This window comes from Thalassophryne amazonica, chromosome 14 (assembly GCF_902500255.1).
Source record: "Thalassophryne amazonica chromosome 14, fThaAma1.1, whole genome shotgun sequence".
NCBI lineage: Eukaryota > Metazoa > Chordata > Actinopteri > Batrachoidiformes > Batrachoididae > Thalassophryne > Thalassophryne amazonica.
In genome coordinates, this window is record NC_047116.1 from 77,401,073 (window position 1) to 77,422,859 (window position 21,787).

General features: G+C 40.3%; 1 protein-coding gene across 2 annotated transcripts in view; it reads left to right on the forward strand.

The window, feature by feature from the left end:
- Positions 1 to 21,787, forward strand: part of LOC117524413 (interleukin-1 receptor-like 2) — a 74,207-nt gene that overhangs the window by 29,542 nt on the left and 22,878 nt on the right. The window contains exons 4-7 of one of the 2 annotated variants that reach the window (XM_034186184.1): positions 2,286 to 2,454; positions 3,163 to 3,328; positions 6,208 to 6,279; positions 15,517 to 15,643. In XM_034186184.1, the coding sequence (XP_034042075.1) occupies positions 2,286 to 2,454; positions 3,163 to 3,328; positions 6,208 to 6,279; positions 15,517 to 15,643 (534 nt within the window). The remainder of the gene's footprint in view (positions 1 to 2,285; positions 2,455 to 3,162; positions 3,329 to 6,207; positions 6,280 to 15,516; positions 15,644 to 21,787) is intronic. The other variant, XM_034186185.1, reaches the window with a different exon arrangement.

The following is a 21,787-nucleotide window of genomic DNA, read 5'->3' on the forward strand; positions in this document are numbered from 1 at the left end:
CTTGTCATGGACCATTTTCTTCAACTTCCACCAAAGATTTTCAATTGGATTAAGAGCCGGACTATTTGCAGGCCATGACATTGACCCTATGTGTCTTTTTGCAAGGAATGTTTTCACAGTTTTTGCTCTATGGCAAGATGCATTATCATCTTGAAAAATGATTTCATCATCCAGAAACATCCTTTCAATTGAAGGGATAAGAAAAGTGTCCAAAATATCAACATAAACTTGTGCATTTATTGATGATGTAATGACAGCCATCTCCCAAGTGCCTTTACCTGACATGCAGCCCCATATCATCAATGACTGTGGAAATTTACATGTTCTCTTCAGGCAGTCATCTTTATAAATCTCATTGGAACGGCACCAAACAAAAGTTCAAGCATCATCACCTTGCCCAATGCAGATTCGAGATCCATCACTGAATATGACTTTCATCCAGTCATACACAGTCCACGATTGCTTTTCCTTAGCCCATTGTAACCTTGTTTTTTTTCTGTTTAGGTGTTAATGATGGCTTTCGTTTAGCTTTTCTATATGTAAATCCCATTTCCTTTAGGCGGTTTCTTACAGTTCGGTCACAGACATTGACTCCAGGTTCCTCCAATTCGTTCCTCATTTGTTTTTTTGTGCATTTTCGATTTTTGAGACATATTGCTTTAAGTCTTCTGTCTTGACGCTTTGATGTCTTCCTTGGTCTACCAGTATGTTTGCCTTTAACAACCTTCCCATGTTGTTTGTATTTGGTCCAGAGTTTAGACACAGCTGACTGTGAACAACCAACATCTTTTGCAACATTGTGTGATGATTTACCCTCTTTTAAGAGTTTGATAATCCTCTCCTTTATTTCAATTGACATCTCTCATGTTGGAGCCATGATTCATGTCAGTCCCTTAGTGCAACAGCTCTCCAAGGTGTGATCACTCCTTTTTAGATGCAGACTAACGAGCAGATCTGATTTGATGCAAGTGTTAGTTTTGGGGATGAAAATTTACAGGGTGATTCCATAATTTATTCCTCAGAATTGAGTGAGCCCATATTTTTTTCCCGCTGCTTGGTCTAAAAAAGTAACCATTACTGACTGCCACAATTTTTTTTTCTTGATTTCTTATAGTGTTTCTTAAAGCCAGAAAGTTGCCATTTGAAATGACTTTAGTTTTGTATCATGTCTGTGATCTGCTTTTTTTCTACAAAATTAAACAACTGAATGAACATCCTCCGAGGCCGGTGATTCCATATTTTTGCCAGGGGTTGTAGTAATGACTTCATGACTTTCTTTGCTAATAAAATTTTAACTATTAGAGAAAAAATTACTCATAACCATCCCAAAGACATATCGTTATCTTTGGCTGCTTTCAGTAATGCTGGTATTTGGTTAGACTCTTTCTCTCCAATTGTTCTGTCTGAATTATTTTCATTAGTTACTTCCTCCAAACCATCAACATGTCTATTAGGCCCCATTCCTACCAGGCTGCTCAAGGAAGCCCTACCATTAATTAATGCTTTGATCTTAAATATGATCAATCTATCTTTGGCTATGTACCACAGGCTTTTAAGGTGGCAGTAATTAAACCATTACTTAAAAAGCCATCACTTGACCCAGCTATCTTAGCTAATTATAGTTTATTATAATTATGGTTCTCTCCCTCAGCCCCAACCAGTCCCAGCAGAAGACTGCCCCTCCCTGAGCCTGTTTCTGCTGGAGGTTTCTTCCTGTTGAAAGGGAGTTTTTCCTTCCCACTGTCGCCAAGTGCTTGCTCACAGGGGGTCGTTTTGACCATTGGGGTTTTTCTGTAATTATTGTATGGCTTTTGCCTTACAATATAAAGTGCCTTGGGGCAACTGTTTGTCGTGATTTGGCGCTATATCATAGGTATATATCATACATATATCAAAAAAGTCATGACATTTTAAGGAGAAAAGTGATTTGGGGGTAGATTTGGTGGCCATGGTGAGATGGCAGCTCCAATCATAAATAATATACAATTCGCCATGATTATTAGACATATCAATCAAGTAGGAGTATTTTATTATTGCAAAAAAAAAAAAAAAAAAAATAGGTGGGTCATTTTGCAGGCCATTTTGGAAAATGGCTGCCGTCTTGAATTTTCAAGTGACCAATAGACCAAATCTTTTGAACAAATCTGGTCTATTGGTCACTTGGGAGTCATGATGCCAAATCAAATCACCAATTGTATCACCATTCGCATGACTTTGTTGTAAAATAGATGTTATGTACTCCTCTAAAACATTTTGACCTGAGTTTATTGCATGGCTCTCTGCAGGGGTCAGGGAGGATCATGGGAGATGGAGTTTCTGGTGCTAGTGACCAGTGAAGAGTGTCCTGATCCTGCCTTTTCTATATTTATCGCTCAGGGAGTTAGGAATGTTCTGCAATGTCCACTGAGTGAGATTCTCAGTCTGAACACCTCAACACATATACGATGGCTGAAGGTAAAAAAAAAAAAGTAATTTGGTTCACATATGGGAAAATAGAAAAGCCGAGACAAAAGTTTCCCATTCCACTGAATGGGAAACTCTCTCTCTCTCTGTCTCTGTCTCTCTCCCTCTCTCTCTGTATCTGTGTGACAAACTTGGCACACAGATACTTGTGGCATAAACTTGACCTTGTGGCATAAACTGTGTGTTGTGTTAATGGTATTTTAAAATGACAGATATTTAGTAAAAGAGCGTCTTTGTATGTTAAAAGACTTCCTATGACGATAGTCTGATGCCTTCATTATCAAACTGCAACTTGGTAAATTGGAACGACCTTCGGGTTGGTGAATTGTGTTGATTTTTGTATCACGAGTGCATAACATGAAGATGTCTGGGTAATGACACATGCACTTCTAAGGGTACTAGATATGACCACCTTGGTCTTTGCAGGCCCGAAGGGAGCACACAGATGGAATTGTTGGATTTTGAGAATGTTTACCATGAATCATATTTAAATGTAATTTTTTTTTATGCAATATAACCTCTTTACAGTTCCTTCTTGTAAAGTCTTGAAATTAACTTCTTGAGGCTGGTTAGTAACAGCAGGTTTAAGAATGTAATCAGTATCTTGCTACAGTCTGTTAAACAGTGTAAAGCACCAAACAATATAAAAACATGAAAGACATGTTAAAGAAAAAAACAAATTCTGTTTTATGTGTGCAGGACGGCAGTCCCATACGGCAGAGAGGGGTGGAAATCTCTGAGGGTGTCATTTTCCTGCCTGCATCCTCAGAAGAACATGCTGGGAAATACACGTGCCTGGTAGACATGCATTTGAATGGCCAGAATTACACTGCAGCACGCAGTGTCCAAGTGAAGATCAACAATGGTATGTGATTCAGGAAGTGGGTGTGTGTACATACGTATATACAACATACAACCTCAATTCCAAAGAAGTTGGGATGCTGTGTAAAATGTAAATAAAAGCAGAATACAATGATTTGCAAATCCTCTTCAACCTATTTTCAATTGAATACACCACAAAGATAAGATATTTAATGTTCAAACTGATAAACTTTGTTGTTTTTGTGCAAATATTTGCTCATTTTGAAATGGATGCCTGCAACACATTTAAAAAAAGTTGGAACGGGTAACAAAAGACTAGGAAAGTTGATAAACACGTGAGTGCCATGATGGGGCAAGGATCACCACTTTGTGAAGAACCGCATGAAAAAATAGTCCAACAGTTTAAGAACAATGTTTCTCATTGATCAATTGCAAGGAACTTAGGGATTCCATCATCTACAGTCTATAATATAATCAGAAGATTCAGAGAACCTGGAGAATTTTCTACACGTAAGTGGCAAGGCAGAAAACCAACACTGAATGCACTGCATTAAAAACTGACATCATTGTGTAAAGGATCTTACCGCGTGGGCTCAGGAACACTTCAGAAAACCATTGTCCGTTAACACAGTTCGTCGCTACATCTACAAGTGCAAATTAAAACTCTACCATGCAAAGCATAAGCCATACATCAACAACATCCAGAAACATCGCCACCTTCTCTGGGCCCGAGCTCATTTGAAATGGACAGACACAAAGATGAGTCCACATTTCAAATTGTTTTTGGAAATTATGGATGTCGTGTCCTATGGACAAAAGAGGAAACAGACCATTGAGATTGTTACCAGTGCAAAGTTCAAAAGCCAGCATCTGTGATGGTATGGGGGTGTGTTAGTGCCCATGGCATGGGCAACTTACACATATGTGATGGCACCATCAATGCTGAAAGGTACATCCAGGTTTTGGAGTAACACATGCTGCCATCCAAACAACGTCTTTTTCAGGGACGTCCCTGCTTATTTCAGCAAGACAATGCCAAGCCACATTCTACACGTGTTACAACAGCGTGGCTTTGTAGTAAAAGAGTGCGGGTACTAGACTGGCCTGCCTGCAGTCCAGACCTGTTGCCCATTGAAAATGTGTGGCAAATTATGAAGCGCAAAATACGATAACGGAGACCCCGAACTGCAGAACAACTAAAGTCATACATCAGACTCAGAATCGCCTTTATTGTCATTGTAATTTGCATTACAACGCAAGAATCATCAAAGCTTCAACAATCACTGTCCTCTGTTCCCAAATGCTTATTGAGTGTTGTTAGAAGGAAAGATGATGTAACACAGTGGTAAACATACCACTGTCCCACCTTTTTGGAAACGTGTTGCAGGCATCCATTTCAAAATAAGCAAATACTTGTATTTGCACAAAAACAATAAAGTTTAAAAGTTTGAACATTAAATATCTTGTCTTTGTGGTGTATTCAATTGAATATAGGTTGAAGAGGATTTGCGAATCATTGTATTCTGTTTTTATTTAAATTTTTCACAACGTCCCAACTTCATTTGAATTGGGGTTGTAATTCAAAAATGGTGATTTGATTTGGACCGAACTTGGTGGAATGATTGAGGGTTAGCCCAGGACAAAGTGATTTGATTTTGATTTAAAAAAAGTAGCTAAAAATCAAGATTTGATGCCAAAGTCAAAACTTTGGGCCAATACTTATATACGTACAGGCAGAGCAGATGGCTTGTAGCGTAGGTTTTGTTTGACCAGTATTAGACTCTAGACTTGATTCTTCAAGGAGTCTGTAGCAGCAAACAACATCTGGAGGCAGAAAATTCTTGGGGCTTGTCTGTAGGCTGGAAAAATGCAGACTTTTCCATGGTTTGGCCTGGATACAGCCAGAATACAGCGCAAAGGTCAGGTGGTCATCCTGGAGGCCAGATTCCGACCAAGTTGAGGAGCTGAACAAACAAGATCTGGTGAGAAGAGCTGACTAACGAGTTCCTCAGACTCTCTAAAAGTTACTAGAGAGGTGCATTGGTCCTTGGACTCTGCAAAAGTTGTTTATAGCTTCACTGGCCCTCAGACTCTGAGAAAGAGTACAGAGTGGTGTGTTGGCCTCTGAGATTAGAGGTGTGAAATCAAGATGGAGACAAGACAGTGCACTCCCACAAACAATGAAGAAAAAAATCACAACATTGAAACACAGAGAGACCGAATGGCTGTGACCGAATGGCTGTACAGAACAGGAAAAACTGAAGTGGCAGTCAAACATAAAGTAAAAACACAACAGACACATACCAGCACAGGCTGTTGTATCGTGTGGGACATGTGAGAGCAAGCGCTTCTTGGAGCACAGACATGGTTCTAACCATGCTGTCAGAAGAGCTGTTGTCAGTGATGCCCAGTCAGCAGTTGATGCAGTCAGGAGGCTTAACATGTACAGAGACTGGCCTTCTTAGGCTAATACCGTAATTTCCAGTCACACCGGATTATCAGTCACACCTTTTTCTGTGATATGAGCTTTTTCATTTGGGATTTTTGTGCATTGTTGTAGAGTATTTTTTATTGCTGACATACAATTATTTTATTATTGTAGTTTATTTTGTTTAGTGCTTTGATTCCTGGGAATGTTCTTTATGAATAATCATTATAAATTACTAATGTTAATAACAAACATGAATTTTTGGTATGTAGGCTGCACTGGAGTATACGCAGGGCCTCCCAAACTAGTACACATCAAGTAAAAATATTACTTATACTGTGGAAAATACTGTAATTTATAGACATTAATAAGTGTTATTCTGTGAACCTGGAGCTTGGTGTAAACTGCTGGTGATCAGCCCAGCAGGTGTGAGCTGTGCTACAAAACTCGTGCACTTGTTCATTGTCTTAATGATATCTGTTTGTTATTGGCAGACACAGTGGGAAATATATTTAAACCGCCCACAGTGGTGTGCCCTCAGAACAAAGTGTTTTTTGTTGAATTGGGTGAGTACAGTAACACAAATCATCACATATGTACCCCCCCCCCCACACACAAGAACCTCACAGTGATCCTTATATTTATTTAACTTCTATTTCATTGCAGACAGTGTGAATTGAAGATATGTCTTGTTTCATGTGCTCAAATTCATTTTATTTATTAATATACATCAATTCTTGCATTTAAGGCCTGCAATACAAAAAGGTGGGGCAGGGACAATTTAATCTAAATGTTAGGGTTAAATAATAATTTTTATAGCCAGTTTCCTTGACACAAGTCAGAGGATGAATACATGAACATTTCCAAGTCACTGAATATGTCTCATACTTTACACCAATCATTAAGAAATACACACAGTACTGTTTGGTCAGTCTATGTCAAGTAGGCATTTCTCAAGAACTAACTGATCAAGTTAGAAGAAGATGAGTGAGAGAACCTACCAAGACACCCAGACAACTCTAAAAGGATTATAGCCATTGGTGGATGTGAGTGGAGAAATTTGGAATGGTGCAAGCTTTGTTATACTGTTTATTTTTCTTAATGATTGATGGAAATGAAGTTCTCAACCTGGTCCTTATTTTTAATTAATCCATTACTTGGCTTTTATTATTATTATTATTATTATTATTATTATTATTATTATTATTATTATTATTATTATTATTTGGATCACCTCCAAAATTTAAAATGGAGTCTTCCTTGGCCTAATATCTATCTGTGGTGCAAATTTGGTGAGAATCCATGAAGTAGTTTTGATGTAATCCTTCAAAGCCTACATAAAGTGAAATCTTGATCCAGAATCCAGATCTGGATCTGGATTACCTCAAAAAATTTAATGGGTTCTTCCATGGCCTAATATGTATCTGTGGTAAAAATGTTGTCAAAATCTGTGTAGTAGTTTTGACGTAATCTTGCTAGACAGACAGACAGACAAATAAATAAACACAGATGATTTTATTACGTTCTTGGTGGACGTAAAAATTGCAGCAGTACTGAGTCAAAATGTTAGCACCATCTTGGGTGAAACATGGAGAAAATTCAAACCCTCACAGCAAACCCCTTTTTGCTGACACCAAATAGATTGGCTTCTGAGAAACAAGCCCCTCATTGATAATTGACTTGTAATGACTTGTTCTCAAGCTGCATTGCCAAAATACCCGTCACACTTGAATGAGCGTGAATCCCGGCCAGACCAAATGACAATTTGAAGCACACTCGGAAAGTGTCGAAGTGCATTCGGAAACGTCAGACAGCATTCACAGAGCAGTTGAACAGGTGGTCCCAGTCGTGCATTCACCCCAAATGTTGAAATCCCCATCACACTGGAGGCCAAATGAGCCCGAATGCTGACTGAATGAAAATTTGACTGCCATTCGGCCAAAGTTGCGGTGCATTCAAACACCTCGGACAGCCATCTGAGTGTAACCCACACAGTTGGGCACATTCACGGGGCCAGGCCGAATGTAGAGCACATGCACCCAACTGTCAAACTGCGTTTGAGGTGGCAAAAGCTTGAACAGTGGTCCGAGTGCAGTCTGACTGCAGTCTCAGCATTTGAAACACCTGAACGGGTTGGCTGACATACTGCAATGGCCAGCCAATATAGAACCCGGTCGAATGCCCTGAATGTGGCACGGATGAGCTGGAATGCACCTAGTGCCACCACAATGTCCCAAGTGGGGGCCAAATGCAACACTGATGCGAGCTGAATGTCCTGTGTGGCCCCTCAATGCAACGTGACTGTGAGCCGAATGTCCCAAGCCCCCCCCCAGCCCTGATGCAACACAGATGAGGTGGGAACCACCCGCCTGGGCGTTGACCGTGGTCGGACCACATTGACTGCAGCAGTGGATAGTATTAAAAGGTGGGATGTTGGCGCACCATCCAGTGTCTGCATTGAATACTGCTTTATCAACTGCCAACGAGAGAGAGAGAGAGAGAGAGAAAGAGAGAGAAAGAGAGAGAGAGAGAGAGAGAGAGAGAGCGCTGCAAATCAGTCGAAGTGGCTTCGGCCCACGTTCTGGGCATTTGCATGGCATTTGTACAGAGCTGGCCAAAGATTTGTTCTTCCCGACTGGGTCTCAAACTTTGTTTCCCATTCGGTCTGATTTGTCTTCATTCATGCTCATTTGTGCTACATGTGACGGGGCCCTAAGGTAAGTCATTTGCTGAATAATCAGTTGTTTTAAAAATATTCCTTTGCCTTTACTGAGGTAAACATACATACATGTACATTGGGTTCTCTCCATTCTTCCAGACATTTCTCGTTATTTTTTCCCATTCGGTGATGAAAAAAAAGCAGTTTATTTTGAGGTTTTTTTTTTTTAGTTTGCCTGATTATTTTTTAGCTCACTGATTAACCTGTGACAGTGTTAGTGTTGTATCTCAACACTGGATTGATCCAAATTGTTTTGCCCCAGGTTGAAGAGCCAAACCATAAAATACCTAAAAATAAGACCCAGGTTGAAAAATCCCAGAGTTTGTCTTTAATAAAGAACAATATTTTTTTGTCTGGTCATCTTACAGAGTATTTTCTGAACATGCTATTTTCTGACAAAGCAATATTTATCTATCTAAAAGACAACTTGAGCACTGTATGCATTTCTCTTCTGAAAATCATGTAATTACCTATTGATATGGTGAATGAAAATCACTTTGAATTCAGATCAAGGGCCAGGTATTGAATACAAGATCAAACCAATCTGCATTTAATCTGTGATCAAGATCAAAAGTGAGTAAATAACATACATAAGTGATCAGGATCAAAGTTGTTTTTTTTTGTGAAAATGAAGACTGCATCAAAGGTTAACAATGAATTTTAGGCTTGCAGACTTGGTTTGTGGTTTTGCTGTGGTTTCAGAAATCATGTGAAATGTAAACATTTAAACTCAACATAATCAAAAATGTGTAATCAGGATTTGAAGAACAAATATGCATTTTGGACAGACCCCTCCTACTGAGAGGCAGACTGCTATTGGCTAGTCAATCAATCAATCAATCAATTTTTTTTTATATAGCGCCAAATCACAACAAACAGTTGCCCCAAGGCGCTTTATATTGTAAGGCAAGGCCATACAATAATTATGTAAAACCCCAACGGTCAAAACGACCCCCTGTGAGCAAGCACTTGGCTACAGTGGGAAGGAAAAACTCCCTTTTAACAGGAAGAAACCTCCAGCAGAACCAGGCTCAGGGAGGGGCAGTCTTCTGCTGGGACTGGTTGGGGCTGAGGGAGAGAACCAGGAAAAAGACATGCTGTGGAGGGGAGCAGAGATCGATCACTAATGATTAAATGCAGAGTGGTGCATACAGAGCAAAAAGAGAAAGAAACAGTGCATCATGGGAACCCCCCAGCAGTCTACGTCTATAGCAGCATAACTAAGGGATGGTTCAGGGTCACCCGATCCAGCCCTAACTATAAGCTTTAGCAAAAAGGAAAGTTTTAAGCCTAATCTTAAAAGTAGAGAGGGTGTCTGTCTCCCTGATCTGAATTGGGAGCTGGTTCCACAGGAGAGGAGCCTGAAAGCTGAAGGCTCTGCCTCCCATTCTACTCTTACAAACCCTAGGAACTACAAGTAAGCCTGCAGTCTGAGAGCGAAGCGCTCTATTGGGGTGATATGGTACTACGAGGTCCCTAAGATAAGATGGGACCTGATTATTCAAAACCTTATAAGTAAGAAGAAGAATTTTAAATTCTATTCTAGAATTAACAGGAAGCCAATGAAGAGAGGCCAATATGGGTGAGATATGCTCTCTCCTTCTAGTCCCCGTCAGTACTCTAGCTGCAGCATTTTGAATTAACTGAAGGCTTTTTAGGGAACTTTTAGGACAACCTGATAATAATGAATTACAATAGTCCGGCCTAGAGGAAATAAATGCATGAATTAGTTTTTCAGCATCACTCTGAGACAAGACCTTTCTGATTTTAGAGATATTGCATAAATGCAAAAAAGCAGTCCTACATATTTGTTTAATATGCGCTTTGAATGACATATCCTGATCAAAAATGACTCCACGATTTCTCACAGTATTACTAGAGGCCAGGGCAATGCCATCCAGAGTAAGGATCTGGTTAGACACCATGTTTCTAAGATTTGTGGGGCCAAGTACAATAACTTCAGTTTTATCTGAGTTTAAAAGCAGGAAATTAGAGGTCATCCATGTCTTTATGTCTGTAAGACAATCCTGCAGTTTAGCTAATTGGTGTGTGTCCTCTGGCTTCATGGATAGATAAAGCTGGGTATCATCTGCGTAACAATGAAAATTTAAGCAATGCCGTCTAATAATACTGCCTAAGGAAAACATGTATAAAGTGAATAAAATTGGTCCTAGCACAGAACCTTGTGGAACTCCATAATTAACCTTAGTCTGTGAAGAAGATTCCCCATGTACATGAACAAATTGTAATCTATTAGACAAATATGATTCAAACCACCGCAGCGCAGTGCCTTTAATACCTATGGCATGCTCTAATCTCTGTAATAAAATTTTATGGTCAACAGTATCAAAAGCAGCACTGAGGTCTAACAGAACAAGCACAGAGATGAGTCCACTGTCCGAGGCCATAAGAAGATCATTTGTAACCTTCACTAATGCTGTTTCTGTACTATGATGAATTCTAAAACCTGACTGAAACTCTTCAAATAGACCATTCCTCTGCAGATGATCAGTTAGCTGTTTTACAACTACCCTTTCAAGAATTTTTGAGAGAAAAGGAAGGCTGGAGATTGGCCTATAATTAGCTAAGATAGCTGGGTCAAGTGATGGCTTTTTAAGTAATGGTTTAATTACTGCCACCTTAAAAGCCTGTGGTACATAGCCAACTAACAAAGATAGATTGATCATATTTAAGATCGAAGCATTAAATAATGGTAGGGCTTCCTTGAGCAGCCTGGTAGGAATGGGGTCTAATAAACATGTTGATGGTTTGGATGAAGTAACTAATGAAAATAACTCAAACAGAACATTCGGAGAGAATGAGTCTAACCAAATACCGGCATCACTGAAAGCAGCCAAAGATAACGATACGTCTTTGGGATGGTTATGAGTAATTTTTTCTCTAATAGTTAAAATTTTGTTAGCAAAGAAAGTCATGAAGTCATTACTAGTTAAAGTTAATGGAATACTCAGCCCAATAGAGCTCTGACTCTTTGTCAGCCTGGCTACAGTGCTGAAAAGAAACCTGGGGTTGTTCTTATTTTCTTCAATTAGTGATGAGTAGAAAGATGTCCTAGCTTTACGGAGGGCTTTTTTATAGAGCAACAGACTCTTTTTCCAGGCTAAGTGAAGATCTTCTAAATTAGTGAGACGCCATTTCCTGTCCAACTTACGGGTTATCTGCTTTAAGCTACGAGTTTGTGAGTTATACCACGGAGTCAGGCACTTCTGATTTAAAGCTCTCTTTTTCAAAGGAGCTACAGCATCCAAAGTTGTCTTCAATGAGGATGTAAAACTATTGACGAGATACTCTATCTCACTTACAGAGTTTAGGTAGCTACTCTGCACTGTGTTGGTATATGGCATTAGAGAACATAAAGAAGGAATCATATCCTTAAACCTAGTTACAGCGCTTTCTGAAAGACTTCTAGTGTAATGAAACTTATTCCCCACTGCTGGGTAGTCCATCAGAGTAAATGTAAATGTTATTAAGAAATGATCAGACAGAAGGGAGTTTTCAGGGAATACTGTTAAGTCTTCTATTTCCATACCATAAGTCAGAACAAGATCTAAGATATGATTAAAGTGGTGGGTGGACTCATTTACTTTTTGAGCAAAGCCAATAGAGTCTAATAATAGATTAAATGCAGTGTTGAGGCTGTCATTCTCAGCATCTGTGTGGATGTTAAAATCGCCCACTATAATTATCTTATCTGAGCTAAGCACTAAGTCAGACAAAAGGTCTGAAAATTCACAGAGAAACTCACAGTAACGACCAGGTGGACGATAGATAATAACAAATAAAACTGTTTTTTGGGACTTCCAATTTGGATGGACAAGACTAAGAGTCAAGCTTTCAAATGAATTAAAGCTCTGTCTGGGTTTTTGATTAATTAATAAGCTGGAATGGAAGATTGCTGCTAATCCTCCGCCCCGGCCCGTGCTACGAGCATTCTGACAGTTAGTGTGTGTGACTTTGGGGTGTTGACTCATTTAAACTAACATATTCATCCTGCTGTAACCAGGTTTCTGTAAGGCAGAATAAATCAATATGTTGATCAATTATTATATCATTTACCAACAGGGACTTAGAAGAGAGAGACCTAATGTTTAATAGACCACATTTAACTGTTTTAGTCTGTGGTGCAGTTGAAGGTGCTATATTATTTTTTCTTTTTGAATTTTTATGCTTAAATAGATTTTTGCTGGTTATTGGTAGTCTGGGAGCAGGCACCGTCTCTACAGGGATGGGGTAATGAGGGGATGGCAGGGGGAGAGAAGCTGCAGAGAGGTGTGTAAGACTACAACTCTGCTTCCTGGTCCCAACCCTGGATAGTCACGGTTTGGAGGATTTAAGAAAATTGGCCAGATTTCTAGAAATGAGAGCTGCTCCATCCAAAGTGGGATGGGTGCCGTCTCTCCTAACAAGACCAGGTTTTCCCCAGAAGCTTTGCCAATTATCTATGAAGCCCACCTCATTTTTTGGACACCACTCAGACAGCCAGCAATTCAGGGAGAACATGCGGCTAAACATGTCACTCCCGGTCCGATTGGGGAGGGGCCCAGAGAAAACTACAGAGTCCGACATTGTTTTTGCAAAGTTACACACCGATTTAATGTTAATTTTAGTGACCTCCGATTGGCGTAACCGGGTGTCATTACTGCCGACGTGAATTACAATCTTACCAAATTTACGCTTAGCCTTAGCCAGCAGTTTCAAATTTCCTTCAATGTCGCCTGCTCTGGCCCCCAGAAGACAACTGACTATGGTTGCTGGTGTCGCTAACTTTACATTTCTCAAAACAGAGTCGCCAATAACCAGAGTTTGATCCTCGGTGGGTGTGTCGCCGAGTGGAGAAAAACGGTTAGATATGTGAACGGGTTGGCGGTGTACACGGGGCTTCTGTTTAGAACTACGCTTCCTCCTCACAGTCACCCAGTCGGCCTGCTTTCCCGGCTGCTCGGGATCTGCCAGGGGGTAACTAACGGCGGCTAAGCTACCTTGGTCCGCACCGACTACAGGGGCCTGGCTAGCTGTAGAATTTTCCACGGTGCGGAGCCGAGTCTCCAATTCGCCCATCCTGGCCTCCAAAGCTACGAATAAGCTACACTTATTACAAGTACCATTACTGCTAAAGGAGGCCGAGGAATAACTAAACATTTCACACCCAGAGCAGAAAAGTGCGGGAGAGACAGGAGAAGCCGCCATGCTAAATCGGCTAAGAGCTAGTAGCTGCGCTAAGCTAGCGGATTCCTAAAAACACGCAAAGTGAATAATGTGTAAATAATTTAGAGGTGATTCAGCAGAAGGAGTGCTTTAGTTAAGGCACGTAAAGATTACACTGGGAAACAAATCGTAATTTAGATAACTAGATCAATCTAACTGCGCAGATTAAACAGCTAACAGATACAGAAAAACACCGCTGTGCTCCGGAACAGGAAGTGATACAATACTGCAGTGAGAGCCAACCACCAGTAGAGGCTAGTGACTAAACAATTGCTTTAATTAGCACCTATTGTGCTGTAGTTAGTACCCTCCTAATGACAGGGTAGCTGTCCCTCCTAACGATGGGACTGACGCCTCTCCTGATGGCGTGAATGACTCATTACCACATCTGGCTAGGTTTAAAACTCCAGCTTTTGTGGCTTCTGTTTGTTCTTCTCGACAAAGCTCAGACAGAAGTCAGACTACCAGAGCAAGAATTTTAGCTGAGGAAGCTTCTGCGAATTGAATCGAAATGTCCTCGCATCAAGCAACCCAGTCCAGTCGAAGATTCAAGCTTCTCTACTATGGAAACCACCTGGACAACTGAGAGCCTACACAGAAACTTCTTTCAAATACACAAAATAGCACATAATGTCATTCTAGTGCATTTACTTTCAATGAATATGCAATTTGGAGCTTGTTCACCCAAGTGTACAACATCCTAAAAGGTCAGGTTTGCAAATGCAACCCAATTTATCAAGGTCAAAAGAAAATTTGTGGTTACTGACTGCATCTGTATTTTGTATGTTTGAAACTTTGGTGTTAACTTATTGCACTTGACAGACTGCTGTTCCGGCCAACATGCAAAGCCACCTTGGATCTGCTGTGGCAACCCCGAACAGCCAAAGAGACTTACAAACTGGTGTTCCAGCAGCAGAGAGACTGCGGTCAACTGAGCGTCCTCATACACAGAATTAAAAACCAAACAAATAAAAAATATTCATTGTAAACATCAGCAATATTTAAAGAGTTAATGGTTTCTTGATGGATAAATGCCTCCCTGTGAAACACTTGGGCCACACACAGAAGCACATATCAATGTCTGTGTGTGACACTCAGGGACACACAGTGTTTGAACATGCTCATATACTGACTATTTAAAAAAACAACAACAACAACAAACCCGAATCTCCTATTTCAAGCATTTACTTATTGTTCCATCCACAGCATTTAAGCAAACTGGTGAATAATTATTCTGCATTCTGCTGGCAGAACACAGAATCATTTTTCAATAAATTAAATCTGAATGTGTGTTCTTGAGATATCCTGTTAATCATCAGACAGACAGAGACAGATGGGGGTGTAATTATTCAGAGAGCAAAAGGTGCCACCAAACAATAGCTTGGTTTGGAGTCGCTTTCAGTCGCAATGATCAGGTTCATGGGAATGTTAACTTCTTAAAAACAAAATGATGAAAAAAGTAGCTCTAATCATTTCCATGATTAGAGCTACTGTCCCCGTGTCATCTTTGGGGAAAATGGTTCAACATTCACTTCACTTATTGACCCATGTTCTGTACAGTGGACATAGTGGTATTGATTGAGATGATATACAACCACTATGGGTGACAAGAGAAGTTTTTGCTTCATTGTTGAGGAACTAATGAATCATGGAAGACTGAATGAAAAAAATATATTCTTTGATACACTTATGTCAATATAATATCTGTTTATTGTGGCCCTTTTATTGTCTTAATAGCTTTAGATTTGGTTGAACATGTCATGAGGCCACTCAGTGCACACCTGCAGCAGAGGGTTTGCCTGTTGTTTTGGTGTGTAACAGTTACTAACCTCCTGCTGTTCGTGTCGTTGATGCTCAGGTGCGAGAGCGGAGCTGCAGTGTTTGGCCTACTTAGGCTCCAGTGAGGATGCTGAGACGGACATGTACTGGACTGTTGGCGACAGCCACATTGAAGAGTATCCAGGCTTCAACGACAGCAGGACATTGTGAGTTTCTGCCTCCTGTTTAAATCTGAACTGCCCAAATTAGTTTTTTTTTTTCATTAAAATAATTACCAAGTTCTAAATTCTGACTTTACAAAGCTTGTTTTCAAAAGAACCACTTGCCAGTGAACACTCAACAATACAATTATTGCAAAATATCCTGATTAAATACATATCCCCCTCCTTTTTTTAAATAAATATATGAACTGAAAAAGAGTTGATGATTCATGAGGTCAAGGTGCTTGGCAATGCCAATACCTTTGCAGGGGAATGAAGGCCCAAAATTTGGGGTCCTGGGGCCTCATTTCTAACCACTGCGCACACAAAAAATGGGACCTAAAAGATCTGCATGACAATTTTAACACATTTGTTGGAATTTATAGAAACATACTGCATGGCAAAATGTTCACATATATACACAAACTGTGATGCATGCATATGAACATTTTGGAGAGTGTTAAAATGATGCTGTCTGCAAGTGAGTCATAACACACATTTAATTCCACTTAACAAGGCACAAAACATTTGCATTAGATGTGATAGTTCACCATAATTATTCCAGAGTGACTTTCCAATGGTTACATATATAGTCCATCTCTGATCCTACATATTTAACCATCTGGAGTTGTCACATGTCACATGACCGAATTAAGCAGACGTACCATCCAATACTCCACAGTCTGAGTCTCCACAAAAGTGAAAGTGTGGACTTCAATCTATATACCAGAGGTGGGAGTAAGTCACCATCAAGCCACTCTCATGTCATGAATCAGCAAGTCCCAAGTCAAGTCTCAAGTCATAATGACCACCAAATGTTTAACAGCTGACTTGAGACTTAACTTGGGACTTGCAGATTGATGACTTGAGAATGACTTACTCCCACCTTGGTCATATACCAGTTTTTAAATTGTGTTGATAGATCTAGTATAACTTGGATCATGGTTTTGGTGGGTGTTTTTGCAGATACACATAGCAAACGTAACTTTCACTTCCTTGTTCTCTTCTATTTCATTGTAGCAGTTGCAGGGAAAAAAATACATGACTTTTCCGTTATCATTGATGGAAAAATGCATGGCCTAAACCAATTAAAAATAATCACCAAGTCACGTATTTGGTTGCTGAGGAGATCCTGGGGACACAGCCACCAAAGCCAACACTGCCTCCAAGTGGACAACAGGAGGAGTGACACCCCTCTTGCAAACAACTGCAGCAAACAAATTTGTTGTTTGCTATAGTTGTAGCAGCAACACGCACAAGGGTAGAAAACAACTGTTTGCTACATTTGTACATATGTTTTTGAAATTGACAATTTATATTTGTATCATTACTTATAAAAATGGTTTGTGAAACATGTTTGTGGTTTTCACAGTAAAAAAACTAACTTTTTTCTATTCGGATTTTATGTTTTTAGGTGAATTTAGGTCCATTGTGTTAATGCATTATGTCAGAATGAAAGAAAAACTGTAATGTCACACAGATGACGTTGTGCCGAAAAAAAAAAGACACAGTAAAGCAGTCAAAAATGGCCAATTATACCTTTGACCTCAGAGGGTTAATATTTCATCAGCTCACTGCAGCTGCTATATGTAAATATATTAGTGGATTTATCATTTGGAAAACATCCTGCCTGCTGCTACTAGCAAAGAAAGATTTTTATCTTAATGAAGATAGTACCACTGTGACATATCAGTAACTCAAAGGATTTTGAGACAACTGTGACAATAAATAATTGTTTAGTATTCTCAAGTTTCATGCTGGTGTTTGTTGTGGGCTTGCAAAGGCCCCCTTTTCACAGGACGGGTGCAACTGTGAGTCTGTCATGTAGTTTAAAATGTGCCCGATCCTCAGAGGTGATGCAGAATCACCTTTCTGTGTAACCGCTTCAGCGGCCCTTGTGCATGTTGTTGTCTCACATAGACTTTGTGTGCGACAGATGATGTCACATTTCCATGAAGAACTGCTGATTTTTTGACATATATGTTGGATTTTGAGTGGTTTACCATCATATTTCCTCACTGTGTGTGCGCACTGAATGAGAGAGAGAGAGAGAGAGAGCTGGAATGGAGCTCCACACAGCGCTCTGAAAGTCAAAGTCTGGATTATGCAATTCATGGAAAAAGGATAAAACTGCAGTGCGTCCACAATGAACTTAATGTACCTCCTTATATATTAAACTGTTTCAGATGAGGTGTTTCAGGCAGGTGATATCCAGCATAAGGCAATAGACAAAACAAAAAAACAAGCATGCATAATCCAACCTGAACACGCATGTGCAGAAACGTGGAAAATGATTCATTTGATATAGAATCATAATCAGAATAGAATCAGAATAGCTTTTACTCACCAAGTATCCACAGAATACAAGGAATTTGACTTCAGTTTGAGCTGCACTGTCTCTGTATAGACATGTAGAAATATACACTAAATATGGAATAATTCACAATAATAAAATGTGCAAATGAAATGTGCAAGAAAAATAATATGTGCAATAAGAGGAAAAGTAATGTGTGAAACAGACAAACAGATTGAAGTAAGTTGTAAATTAGGTTGGTGATTTAGTGAGTTTTTTTGGCAGGTTAAATGGTAAATGGACTGCATTTATATAGCGCTTTTCCATCTGCATCACAACACCTGAACCAAAAGACCATCACCTCCCCAGGTTAAGGTGTTCATCAGTGTGATGGCCTGTGGAAAGAAACTGTTCCTGTGTCTGTTTGTTTTGACGTACAGAGCTCTGTGACATTGACCAGAGGGCAGGAGTTTAAACAGTGTGTGTCCAGGGTGTGAAGGGTCTGCAGAGATGAGACCAGCTTGCTTCCTGGTCCTGGACCCGTATAAATCCTGGATGGAGGGCAGGCTGGCTCCGATGACTTTTTCTACAGACCTGACAATTTGTTGACGTCTGTGCCTGTCATTTTTTGAGGCAGAGGGAAACCAAACAGAGATGGAGATGCACAGGACAGACTGGATGATGGATGTGTAGAAGATGATGAGCAGTTCCAGGGGCAGGTTGAACATCCTGAGCTGTATGAGGAAGTACGTCCTCTGCTGTGCTTTTTTTCTGATGGAATCTATGTGGGAGGTCCACTTCAGCTCTTGGGAGATGGTGGATTCCAAGAACCTGAAAGTGTCCACAGTAGACACAGTGTTGTTGAAGATGGAGAGGGGGAGAGTGATGCTGGGTTTCTCCTGAACCTCTATCATCTTCACAGTCTTAAGCGGGTTCAGTTCCAGGTTGTTCTGACCACACCAGAGGACCAACTGTTCTACCTCCTGTCTGTATGTAGCCTCATCACTATCCTGGATAAGACCAATGATGGTGGTGTCATCCGCAAACTTGAGGAGTTTAACAGAGGGGTTCCCTGAGGTGCAGTCATTTATGTAGAGGCAGAAGAGCAGTGGGGAGAGCACACACCCCTGAGGGGCGCCAGTGCTGATTGTAAGTGTACTGGATGTGATGCTCTTAGCTTATTTTGTCTGCCATGGTGACAGATTTTTAGTTAGTTAAGCGTTACAGGTTGTCATCTTAACAGTAATTGGGGTGCAGATTATTTGCTTGATGTGTATGATAGATAGATAGATAGATAGATAGATAGATAGATAGATAGATAGATAGATAGATAGATAGATAGATAGATAGATAGATAGATAGATAGATAGATAGATAGATAGATAGATAGATAGATAGATAGATAGATAGATAGATATACTTTATTGATCTCACAGTGGAGAAATTACATTTACACTCCAGTTACTTCAGCAATTAGTCCATAATTATTACTTGTTTACCGTAATAAGGGCACACATCAGAATTAAAGGCAACACATACACATTTGACATTGTTTATGTGCACTAAGTTTGAAGAAGTCTGTTATCCGAATTGAGGCAAGTAGGTGAAGGCCACGCAGCAATCCTGAGATGCACAGCCCACAGCTTGGGGGGAGACGTGGGCTGCAGCGAAAACTGCACTGCCCCCGCCGAAGGGGCAAGGAATGACGTTGGCAGGAGCCGGAAAGGGGAGGTGTTGATGGGGATGGAGGGGGTGGGGGAAGGGAATGGAACATGCTTCAGTCCTGTGAAAAGCAGTTTATTGTCTTTGTGAGACGAGATAAGAAACAGCCAATGTTCCCCAGGCCGAAACAAATCCCTCTGGAAGAGACAGTCGGGCAATTTGACCTCCAGGCTTGATAAGCCTGTAATGTTATTGTTACAGCAGTGAAATCACGTTTTAACAGTTCCACTTGCACAACCAAATCTCAATTATGAATTAAGAATATTCACCAGCCTCTGAAATCTTCAGCTTCAACTGCAAGGCACGCATCTGCTCCAAGATGTCATCCAATTTTCGTTTGAGTTCAAGAGTCACCGCAGTCGGAGAATGCACTGCCTTGCCAACCTCAGTTCCAGGGGTGATGTGACTCGCACTTTCTGTGACAGCAGAGCTGCATGTCCACTTGTGCTGAATTGACATCGGAGCTTTCAGAAGTCCACAATGAACAATCAACTGCTGGAAAAGTAGAAGACAAAGCTTTCTGCCTGATCTTCACTCAAAGTTTTCAACACAAACAAAACTTTCTGATGAACTCCGCCGACATCAGCTGACAAAGAACTCATTTTGACAAATACTGAACACAGGAAGAAGTTCAACAGCTCTCACCATCGAGCAAAAATAAAAAGCAACCTTAATAATAATAATAATAATAATAATAATAATAATAATAATAAACATATTTGAATGCGCACATGCCCAAATGTGGGTGTGCTGGTTTAAGTTCGGATAAATTACACAAATACACCATTTGCACAGCAAGCAGCTACTTAATTGCCCCTTGTGGGATTAATAAAGTTGTTTGATTGATTGAGCAGCTGCCATCGTGCACCGTGCCAAATACCAGCCTGATGCGCATCTGCGCATCACATATGATATGAACATATGTGCAGTCAATAGCTCCGATTACATGGAAACCAGCTCCTGCTGCAAATGGCACTTTAATATTGGAATGGGATGTATCTGGATGACTTTCGGATGATTGTGTTCCACACAGCTGGCATGGCTTGGCTCAAGGTTGACTGGCACATGCATGACTGACTGGAATGCCCCTGTTTCCAGGAAGTGCAGCGTGGTCAGCACCTGTGTGGACACAGACATCCACCTGGCTCCTCGCCGTATTGCGCTCTGGGACAGCCGCAATTCTGTGCAAAAAATACTTGTTAGCTCACTGTCACCACCTAGTGGCATCACTTACTGCATTTCCTGTTTTATTATCATCCCAGTGCTGTGATTATACACAAGCACCTGAATTTCTGTTTCATATTTTTTTCCTGCTCTTCTTCTATGATAAGTATAAATTTTAGGCTTCATGTGAATTTTTCAATATGCATGAGGTGTTTTCCATTTGTGGATGTAAGTGGGAATGCAGATGAGAATTACCTGCATTGTGATTCCAGCTGTGACATTTTGGCCGTGAGGAGTGTTTGTCAAGGCATGATCCACAATGCAGGTTCCTGAGGGTTGAGGACTCCAGTGGCTGCAGAAGGGAAAGGAGGCCCCAACGTTTTGCTTGGTTGTGGCAGATTTATAGTTACTTTGGAGAGGTGGGGATGAACCGTTGGCTGCTAGTTCTGCAGTGTGATGATGCAGGAATGGCTGGTGTCAGCACGTGCACCTAGTCCTGATCTATTTTGCACAGTTACACTATGAACATCCATACAAAGTTGATTTGTACTGTGAAATGAAAGCCTTTGATTAAACACAACAGTGTACCTGGTTGTGTACTAACATTTTATCTGTTTTTCAATCGGAACATGCTGACAGACATTTGAAGTTTCATTACCCATAAACCCACAAAGCCATGTGACAGCTTTACTATCTCCTTCACAGGAAGTGAAGGGCCTCATTCTTTTCATGGGTGGATACAAGTATTGAGGTGTTTAAAGTGGAGTGAGATTACACATTACCAGACTTCTAATAAAATACAATGCATCTGGAAAGTATTCACAGTGCTTCAATTTTTCTGCATTTTTTAATGTTACAGCCTTATTCCAAAATGGATGAAATTTCTTTTTCCCTCAAAATTCTAGACACAGTACCCCATAATGACAGGAGTTTTTGCTTTTAGATTTTTTATTTTATTTTGTAAAATTTAT